This window comes from Montipora capricornis, chromosome 10 (genome assembly GCF_036669925.1).
Source record: "Montipora capricornis isolate CH-2021 chromosome 10, ASM3666992v2, whole genome shotgun sequence".
Lineage (NCBI taxonomy): Eukaryota > Metazoa > Cnidaria > Anthozoa > Scleractinia > Acroporidae > Montipora > Montipora capricornis.
Window position 1 is genome coordinate 33,384,585 of NC_090892.1, and position 10,557 is coordinate 33,395,141.

Below are 10,557 nucleotides of genomic sequence, written 5' to 3' on the forward strand. Positions count from 1 at the left end.
ACCAGTACGTAGCACAAAATACTTCATCGCCCAAGAATGTTGTTTGTCAGCCGTGAAGCAATTACTTCATCAAGATCAGTGGCTCTGATGATACGCCGCTTGGTTACCTCGCTTGGGTGAGTCACTAAGGTGCTTTTATTTGATCTACCTAGGACAGATTGACTTGACAGAAAACAAACGGGGAAAACCACATCAACTAATTTAGAATACGTGAAAAAATGGTTTCCCAGAAGCAAATCGCCCCTCTTATATTTTTCACGTCTTTCTCTTTGCTTTCAATGCTGTATTGAGATGCTTTTTATGTTTTGTAAACAATATTTCGATTTACATACTCCATGCCTGTCTTAGTTCTTCCCAAAAGGCAGTGAAAAAAAATTGTCATCATTTCTTTTGGCAGTAAATAAGACAAGATGTTTGCCAATTTTATGGCCAGCTTCTTTCATAGAGCAATTTTTTTAAATATAAATTTCCACTGATAGTCTAGTGTAGCGTGGTGAGATTTGGCACAGTTCAGGGATCATGGTCACTTGATCTCTTGGTTTAAATGTAAAGGAAGTTGACCTTAAACAAACTGAATTTACTCAGCCATATACGCACTGAATATTTGATTTCCAGGGGAGTCGATACACGATTCCTTCAAGTGGTTCACATTAGATCATGGTTCGACTTCGTGAGAGAGCTTAAAATGTGGCTGCAATGTTTGGGTGCTTTAGCAACCTTGGAGATGAACAGGTGGAGAGTACAAATGAGGCTTTCAAACAATGCTTTTTGCACTGTTTAAGTTTTCGCACGCAGAGCAGAACGTTTCTAAATCTAATAATATTTGGTAAATCCTAGGGAATTTTACAGCTTCAGACTTACTACAAAAAAAGCGAAGGTGTTCAAAAGGTATGGAATTTTTACTCACAACCTTGTCCTTAGTACGGTCTCTCAGCAAAGATCAGGGCTCGCGCTAACTTGTCAATATTAGCTGGTATTTCATGGTACCCATTTCAAGCCCGATATCAGTGTTATAACACCATTGTGGGATCTCCCCGGGACACGAAGAGAGCAATGTCAAAACTAAATTGTTTTTCGAAAACTGACATTTATGAGTGATAATTTGCATTTTTGCTTTTGCCTTGTAAAAAGGACTATGTTGTTATATTTTTGAAAGTGTTGTAGTGTGTCGAGTCTAACAAGCCTCGCTGAACAAGCCCTACTCATTCTGACGTATTATAAATTTTTTAATCATTTCCCAACATTAGTAAGTTCAATGCTCTTTAACTCAATTTCTGAAGTTTTCTCTATTCTTAACAAAGATTTTTTCTTCGTTTTCTGTCACTGTGGCTCTGCTGTAGCTTTCGTTGATCCATCTTCGATTTACTGATGAGTGCAAACAACTGTAAGAAAATTCATTAAGATAACCAACTTAGCTTTGTGATATTTACTTTATTGCAGCTCAATAGTGATAGGCTGGATTGTGTCGGTCAATCTGCCAAATATAAAATCTCTTCCTTTTCCGACTGCAACAATCTTAAGGAATTTTAAATTAAATCCGATGAAACCATCGGCAAATTTTTTTGCTTTTATTTTCTAGGCCATTTTGCGTAGTTTCATTTTCATAATTATTCATGTAAAAATTGTAGAACCCTAGATATTTTATAAGTATCCATTATCCATAGTTATCCCTTAGGCGATTTCACTGAAATTGATTCCGAGAAAGAAAATTGTCATCTTGAAGTTGGTCTCGGGTACCAGTTACACGGATTACTTACGCTTGGATTTGCTTGAATGGAGAGAAATTAATTTTATTTACAATCTCGAAGTTTCCCAGCTAATTCCAAGAGGGCCGAGAGATAGATACAAGGTTTCAAGCAAAAACGATGAAACACCTTCCATTAAAAAAAAAACCCAGATTATTATTTCTGAATGCAACACGTTGCAGCTAATGTACTCAGCGCTTCACAAATTGCAGGTAGTAGATGAACTCATTATCAAGGAGACTACTTATATATGTCCTTGAACAAGCCCTTTCCTTCCTCGAGGCCGTCTTCAAGGACAAAAAAATGTCCTGGATTTAGACCTTGTCTACTATTATTACATTCAATGGGTATATCCCAGCAGTAAAATGGATAAAGGGAAGCTATTGACGTGTATCATGTTTTAGATATACTTTAAAATGGTCAACCTTGTGCATGCCTTGTACTGTGGTCGCTCGTTTTCTCAGGTTCTTCCTCTCTCCTAAAATTAAATAACACTTTAAAAAATAAAGACAACGAAATTGGCAAGAACACAGAACATTTGAATCTCAACTTGAGGAGACTTTATGTGATAGCCATCATAAGAAGATGCATGTAATTACCTTAAATAGCTCAATTGGAAAAGCTACATACAAGCTTCGTGACTTGGTGAAAGGTGGCTTATCTGGTAAACCGTAAGAGCAAATTAGTGAGAATCTAGTTCGTAAGTATTAACTAGATAGTAAGTAGTAAGTATCTAGGCAAAGTCAGAAATTCTACCAAGATCAAATCGTCTATACACATAACGCATGACCATTAGGTGTTGGAGATGGGTTGCCTAGGGCTGCCAAATGAAGAACCTTCGCTTTGTACAAACTCAGATTTTACCCCTACTTGTCCAGTTACAGACCTCTATACTTCTAATCAACGCTTAATATTTTTAATTTTCTTGTTTTGCAGCCTGTAAAGTAAAAACACGAGAGAAAAGGTTAAATTTTGAGCTAATGCCAACGGAAGCACTGAACCGTGTGTACCTTTTCCAACAAGCGACTGTTGCTGACTTAACGTTTCCGCACGGTGAGGCTCAGCATGAGTGAAAGTGTTAAAGTTATCGTTCGGTGTCGACCACTAAATGAGAAAGAGCGGGAAATGAATACGAGATTTGTAATAGAAACAAACTCTTCACTCCATCAGTGTAGCATTAAAAAACGGGCAGATGACGAAAAGTCTTTCAAGACTTTCACCTTCGACGGAGTTTATGGGATTGCTAGCAGCACGGAGAAAATCTATTCTGAGATCGTACGCCCAATTGTAAATGGCATAATGGAAGGATATAACGGGACGGTATTTGCTTACGGGCAAACATCGTGTGGAAAAACATTTACCATGGAGGGCATTCAAAGCCCTGCAGCACACAGAGGTATCATTCCTCGTTGTTGTGAGCATATTTTCAACGGCACTCGCCGGCAAAGTGTAGGAAAACAAGCCAAGTATATTTTGCGTGTCTCATACCTGGAAATATACAATGAAGAAATAAGGGACTTGCTTGTGAAGCAGAGCAAGTGCAAACCAGAAATCAAGGAACACCCCGACAAGGGAATTTATGTCAAAGGATTATCCAGTATAACTGTTGATAATTATTCCGATATGCAGCACATTTTAGAATCGGGAGGAAGAAATCGATCAGTAGGTGCGACCTTACTGAATGTGGATTCATCAAGGTCGCATTCCATTTTCACAATAGACCTCGAGGCATGTTTTCGCGCTTCTCAAGCAGAAAAAGAAGTCTATCGGACAGGCAAACTCAACCTCGTGGACCTTGCTGGTAGTGAGCGTCAAAGTAAGTCAGGAAGTAGTGGTGAACGCTTCAAAGAATCAACGAAAATAAACTTGTCTTTATCGGTTCTTGGAAATGTTATCTCTGCTTTGGTGGATAGGAAGTCAAAACACGTGCCTTATCGCGACTCCAAACTTACAAGGCTTTTGCAAGACTCGCTTGGCGGAAATTCCAAGACGCTAATGGTGGCTTGTGTCAGTCCAGGGGAGAATAATTACGAGGAAACGCTAAGTACACTGAGATACGCAAAGCGTGCAAAGGATATAACGAACAAGCCAAAGATCAATGAAGATCTAAAGGACACAATTATTAAAAGATATCATGATGAAATTCAACAGCTTAAGAGAATTATTGCCCAAGAAATTCCAGTTCCCAGGCAACTTCTCAGTGAGATTCAAGGTAGGAAATGCTTGTATAATGCCCAACAATGCACTTCCAAGGGCGCCTCGCCAGTAATTTAACCTGGATGTCCATACTGCTCGGCTAATACAATAAAACCAATCCGACACTGAACCAACCACGCTGTCAACACGCTACAAGTTGGCCTTGTACTTGTTCGCTCCAAGAAGACAACCTGACATTTTTGCGATAAGAGGCACCTCATCACTTCTTCCGTGTCAATGTATAATGCATGTCCCCCCTCCCTCCCCCCGGAGAAAGTTATTAATCATAATCGGATAGGGATAGGACATATTGGAACGCCGCTGCTGGGTGGTCTTGTACTAGATAGCTCCTAAGAGACGCACTTTTTCTGCAATTAGAATCACCTCGCTACTCCCTGGTCGGTCGATAATGTATGACCGGATCCCCCTGGAAGGGAAATTAGTTGTCAGCTATAGTGGGAATGAGCTTCAAATGAGGATGGTCAACCGATTCCTATTTCGATACCGACTCACAATGTGCTTGAGCTCGGAAATGAAAAAAAGGGGTGATTGTGTCCATGGAGGTAGAAAAGTACAAGGTTTCTCCGAATCTGTGTTGACTCACGTTATTGGTTCACTGGACGAGTGGTTAACCCTTTTTTTTAATTTTTTAAATTTATTTTCCCAACTGTTTCGCAGAAAACCACTGTTAATAGCCATCCAAATGGGATTGGGTTTGCAATCCTACATAAATGAGGCAATCAGTTGTTTCTATTCTATTCTATATTAATTGTGCTTGTTAGAAAAGGGAACAAATTTCATTTACTTGTAAATTGCTATGGCATCGGCACCTGCCCTGTGGCAAACAGAAAACACAACACGCCCCGGGCTACTTTACAACAACTGCCTAAGTTGTTTCATTGCCTTCGATGATATTTTTTCCTTAAAGAAAAACATGTGTTGTGCTGGCACGGTTTCCGAAGCTTCTATTGCAACTCAACGGAGTCCTGTATTGTATGGTATTTAATCGGTAGTATTACTTAACGTATTTAGCAGTTGCGTCGCCAGACAGGAAATAATAAGTGTTTCGCCGTTAGGAGGCATCTTTTTTGCATCATGCTTTTTTAATTTCAGAGATAAAAAATGAATCTGTCGATACAATTTTGAGCTTTCATCAGGCACGAACACGAAGGTGTGAGAAGACGGAAAAAATGCAAACGAATCAATCAGAAAGGACGGGTGTAATTGCGGAATATCAAACAAGACTTGTTGAGACCCAAAAACTGCACATAAGGGCTTGCCAAGAGTCAACCACACTTAAAAGGGAACTTGATGAACTAAAAACACAGCTTCAAATCCAGCAGAGAAAACTTGATTACGAGGCAAGGAAAAGCATCCTCGAAGAACACAAGACCGCGTTAATGATGTTAAGAAGCCGACGGACTGCAGAGGGAGCAAACATATTGCACACTGGGAATGAGCTGAGAGAAATAAATGACACTGCATCATGTCGACGGGAACAAGAAGATAGACATGCATCACCTGTAGAAATGTCATCGGTTGTAACGTTACCAAGGATGCTGACACCTGAACCTTCTAAGGAATCAGCTTTCGGTCGAGAAGAAGTGGTAACGGAGATTCCAACAGGGGTAGACATGACACCTCTTCCTGAATTGACCCTTGAGCCAGATATACCTTGTATGGTTTCGGTTGGTACATCAACTGATGATTTATTCGAATTAAAAATTGACGTCCAGTTACCAAATGAGTATGAAGGAGATATAGAGGGATGGCATATTCGCGAAAATATGCTTTGTCGTGGAGATGCCGAAGGACGCTCTAGAAGCGTGTCACCGTATACCGCGGAAAAGAATTACGCTGGCAAACAAGAGTGCAAAGGAAAGAGCGGGTTTTTATTGGATGAAGAGGTAAGAGAAAGGTAAAGTTTTATAAAGTTGAGTACTCTTCTTCTGGATGACTGACTGAATGAAAATACAGCAATCTTGGGTTTATGATCAATGTATCCTGTTATTTTTCACTTTTCTTACATGAAAAGTGACACAATTCTAGTCAAATTTGGCAGAACTGGGCAGGCAGACGTTTTTGGATGAACTTTAATTGGTTTATGTCGTAACTTAGTGAAGGCCCAGTAATACGGGCGACATTTTTCGTGCAACTTGTCGCGCAACAATGTTGCGTTACAAGTTGAGATGGTTCAGTTGCACGTATTACCACCCTGTTGCGCAACAAATTTTCATGTTGCGCAAGAAGGTGGTAATACGCGCAACAAACCATCACAACTTGCAACACAACATTGTTGCACGACAAGTTGCACGAAAAATGTTGCCCGTATTACTGGGCCTTTACGCGGTAAAGGAAATCGAGTAAACGAAATATTAACGATAACTGCATGGAATTCACTTTTGCTGTAAACACCGGTTTGTTGAGTTTTTTTCTGAAGTTACGCTGAACCAGTAATTCCGCCTCAAAAAATTAACTTTAAATTTAACAGGGTAAGGAAAGAGAAGATTAGGCCTGAAACTCGGATCATTTGAGGCTGGTTTATACGTAGGACGCAAGCATAAGCATAAGCAGCATACGCAGGGGCATTAACTTGTTGTAAATTAGTGTCTTTTGTTGTAATGAAAGGTACCAATTATCAAAACGCTACTGCGTCTGCGTATGTTGCTCGTGTTTATGCTTGCATCGTACGTGTAAACCAGCCTTAAGTTCTAAATTTTACGTATCTTCAAAGGAGGGGCAAAGAGGTAGAGGTCATTTCATTAAAACTAGTAGTTTACTTAACTACACCCAACTCAGTGGACCCTCGATTTTCTTACAGTAGGGCCATGATCAATGATATATGTATCACTTCTCGTCTGTGAACCCTACCGAGAAATGACCAAATCACAATCGAGGTTTTACTTAATGAAATCGGAACGAGGCATGAATTTTCAAAATCCTTTGTACCTTCGAGTTTGGATAGGATAGCCTGTGAAATATACTTTTAGTTACCATATCGGCGCATTACTTTCATGCTTATTCACTTGCCTTGTAAAAATAGTCTTCCCGGTGAAAACGCAATCGACCTTAAAAGGTAGATATACCCTTAATATGTCTAGAAAACCGACAGCGAATTGGTTGTTCTCTTCATTCAGCCCTCCGTTGTTCGGAAGGTGGGAACGCTATCCCGCGCTGTATAAATCATTATCCGGTAGATAATTCAGATGATTTTGATATGGCTTATTTTCTGCATAGTGATGATGTTTCCGGCAGAGGATAGCGCCTTACACCTTTTGAACTACTGAGGACTGGTTGTTGAAATAAATATCGAGAAGTGTCAGAATAAAGCACCACGGTTCAATCATTGACTGAAAACCGCTGAAAGGAGTTAAGCGGAAACATCCCTCATACTTTTATGTTTCCGTTTCAGGGACCAGCTGATTTTGGATTATGCTGCCTTTGCCCTGAGCGGTCATTTTTCGGCGAACGGCTTGATGGTTTTTTTAAGAGATAAGGAAAAACTTTACTGAAAAAAATACAAAGACATCTTTTGACTGATAAAATCGTTTTCTTGTCAAGGTAAAATTAAAAATGTTACCTTAACATCTGATATTCATTCCGAGCCGGCCATCCACTTAGATATTAGAAACTGAAACTCCCCAGTAACTCTGTATAACCCCGACCTAATAACGGCGAGAAGTCGACTTTTATTCGGGCAAACCCTACACGCGTGCAGATATTACATAAAGTGTGGAGAGGCCAGTGTTTGGGAATATGATTTATCACAATTTACCAACCGATTTTGGTTGTACTTCCGAAAAAAAGACCAGAGAAAGGTCCTTCTGTGTGGGTGAGTAATATATATATTTAGGCAAGTCAAAAAGTGGCGCTCCTCAATTATTACGTTTTTGTTTTCGGATATTTGTATAACTACTCATTTTTCGTCACCATTATTCAGTCTGTTTTCTCGTGCTCGTGCTTGCTCTTTCTTCCACTGCTCGTAACTATAATTTCTAGCCCTTTGGTTGGGCTCGTCCCCTGCTTGCTTTTTTTTTTTCGCTCTCTTTCTCTCCGTTCTTTCCTCGTTGTACGACATAATAACAAATACTTAGCTTGTTTTTGGCTGCCTTCAAAAATTTGATTTTTGTACTAAAACGCAGTGTCAAATGCAATACGCTGGCCACGCAGCTTCCCGCCAAAAACGCGGCTTCCAGTCCATGGAACAACCCACCAAAACATGCGGGTTTTGCTCTACATTTCACTTATTACTGGGTTGCCAGTATGGGAAACCCAGTCGGAATCTGCGTTTCATTTGTTGGTATTATTTTTAGTATTTTTTTTCGTTTTTATTTTTTCCGTGTCGGTAAAAGTCTTGCCTGTCACTCCCCTGCTAAGTGGTGTCTTTGTGCATAGAGCCTTCTGCGCGTATTTTCTTAGGATCGAGAGGGTAGTGGGAAATGCGTAGATTTCTCTGGTGGACACAGTAGAATGATTAACTTAACCGGCAATGGCGTCGAAAGTCATGTAACGCGAATGGCGTTTTTCAACAAAATATACCCTTATGGAGCTCAATAATGGAAAGTCAATTGGCAGGGGCAGGCAGTAAAAAACAAATACCTGAAATCTTAAAAGCGACGAGTAATGAATTTTGACAACAATCTATCGCCCGTCGAGCCGAATAAAAGTGAGCTGTATTTCTAATATTTTACCAAGCGTGCTGTTATGTAGAACACTGAAACCGAATTGAACATTTTCTGGTAACTTATGGGTTCAACAAAAACAGAGAACGAACCGAACACCTTAAGTGGATCTGTGATCAACTCTGCACAGTCTTCAGGTAAGAAAATAATTGGGAAGTTGACAGCCAAGAATTATTTGAAAGAAAGCTTGTGGTCTATTTTGTGCTTCGTTATTCAAGGAAAAGGTTCTTCATGGAAACGGTTTGGTCCTGAAATTTAGTTTGTTGCAATATTGCGCATATTTGTCACGATTGAGTTTCTTGTCTTCACGCACGTAATGAAATAGGAAGGGTTTGCCTCTAATAGCAAATATGTAGTTTGTTTCAAAAAATATTTCGCTGGAAAAGGTGGCCTTTATGAATTCATCCACTCGCAAAATTACCTCCAGAACCTACTTTTTGCGTAGAATAAGCTTTTAGAATGATGTTCTTGTCTTCTGTGGTAATACTTGACGATTCGGAAACATTTTGTGAACAAATATTTATAACGCGTCACACGCGCAACTTGATCGCCCAAACTTGCCCGATTATGCATTAAATCCACTTGGCCTTTTGACATCCCATTGAAAAAAACTCGTAAAATATTCGTGGACCGGCCGATTTCTCTGAAATTTGAAAGGATGATTGCTAAGGAACAGAGAAATATCTTTCACAATAACTACAAATTCCTTTGTTAAGCATGAGAATTCGACAAAGAGGTAAATGCGACTAAATTTGTTGCTTGGGTTGCTACTTTTTTGGGTTTTGTTGTTGTGCATATTTTGACAGAGAATATTAAATTATGAAAAAATACCTACGGATAGATCGTTAAAAGATCATTATTTTTAGTGGTTATTTGAATATAAAAAATGAAACGCTTGACGAGAAATAAAATTTTGTTAATATTTGAAAGAAGAAAAATTTCGCAGGAATGCGGTGAAAATGAGTTAACAAATTTGCATACGTGCGTTGAAATGTGATACGCGAGGAGAAAGCAATTTTATTTCCCTGACAAATGATTGAAAGGTAGCCAAGGTTTTAACCTCAGAAAAATATATGTTTTGTCATTATAGTGTAAGGTGAAGTTTATTTGGGAAGCCAACAATATTTCTTTAACTTCCTGGTTCGTACTAGTGCGAAGATTGTTTACAAGAAACTCACGCTTTTTACGAATTTTGAGTGTCATGAAATTACATCATTTGCGTGAAAATATATCCCTTTACTAACCCAAAAGCATTCAGATAGTAACAAAACTTCATAATTATTTAACCATTTCTTCTGCTTTTGGGCTTGTCAGCACTGTGATTTGCGATAATTCGCAAGTCTGTTTTTGTATCTCATAGATGTTGAGATTTTCGATTAAATGGCCGCTCAACCTCGCGATTGTGTAAATAGTTCTCCCTGAAGTCAAAATAGATACGTTTCTCAGGAACCCGACAGAGAAGGCTTCCTGACCCGACAGATGAAATGTAAATATTCGGTTAGATATTACAACAAAATTCAAAAACCAAAGACGGACGTTTCTTGGCTAAAAAGTATGTTGTTTTACTCTGAAAACAACGATTAATATTCTTCCCCGCACAGGCAGCCCAAATCGCGGTGTACGATTTATACACTTTGCATGGGAAAATATACTTTGATCTTATGCACCAGTCAATTGAAACCCCCACCCCCCAGGTACCGGGGAAGGGTGGGGAATTGACATAGACCCTGGTCAAAAGGCATCGAGACCCCCACCCCCTGAGGCAGAAATTGAGATCAAATTCCCCCAATACTTGGGGTAAGAAATTTAAAACAATCCAACATTTACTATGGAAGAAAATTTCAAATGTTCTGCTTTGGATTTGTAAAGAGTGCATTTTAGTTACTGGTACAATGCCAATTAAAGACACAATTTTTGTTCAACCATTAAATATG

General features: G+C 39.3%; 1 protein-coding gene across 1 annotated transcript; it reads left to right on the forward strand.

Moving 5' to 3' along the window:
- The first annotated feature begins 661 nt into the window (after nt 1-661).
- Nucleotides 662-7,540, forward strand: LOC138021334 (kinesin-like protein KIF17). The gene is made up of 4 exons (XM_068868177.1): nt 662-888; nt 2,682-3,957; nt 5,055-5,848; nt 7,354-7,540. The coding sequence occupies exons 2-4, from the start codon at nt 2,811-2,813 to the stop codon at nt 7,435-7,437; spliced, it is 2,025 nt and encodes a 674-aa protein (XP_068724278.1). The 5' UTR covers nt 662-888; nt 2,682-2,810; the 3' UTR covers nt 7,438-7,540.
- Nucleotides 7,541-10,557: the final 3,017 nt, after the last annotated feature.

What these genes read in the sequence shown, in the direction of transcription:
- LOC138021334 (XM_068868177.1), top strand. Translation starts at nt 2,811, where the DNA reads ATGAGTGAAAGTGTTAAAGTTATCGTTCGGTGTCGACCACTAAATGAG. An exon ending in ACTTCTCAGTGAGATTCAAG is followed by an intron (nt 3,958 to 5,054) that starts GTAGGAAATGCT and finishes TTTTAATTTCAG; the next exon opens with AGATAAAAAATGAATCTGTC. An exon ending in GGTTTTTATTGGATGAAGAG is followed by an intron (nt 5,849 to 7,353) that starts GTAAGAGAAAGG and finishes TTTCCGTTTCAG; the next exon opens with GGACCAGCTGATTTTGGATT.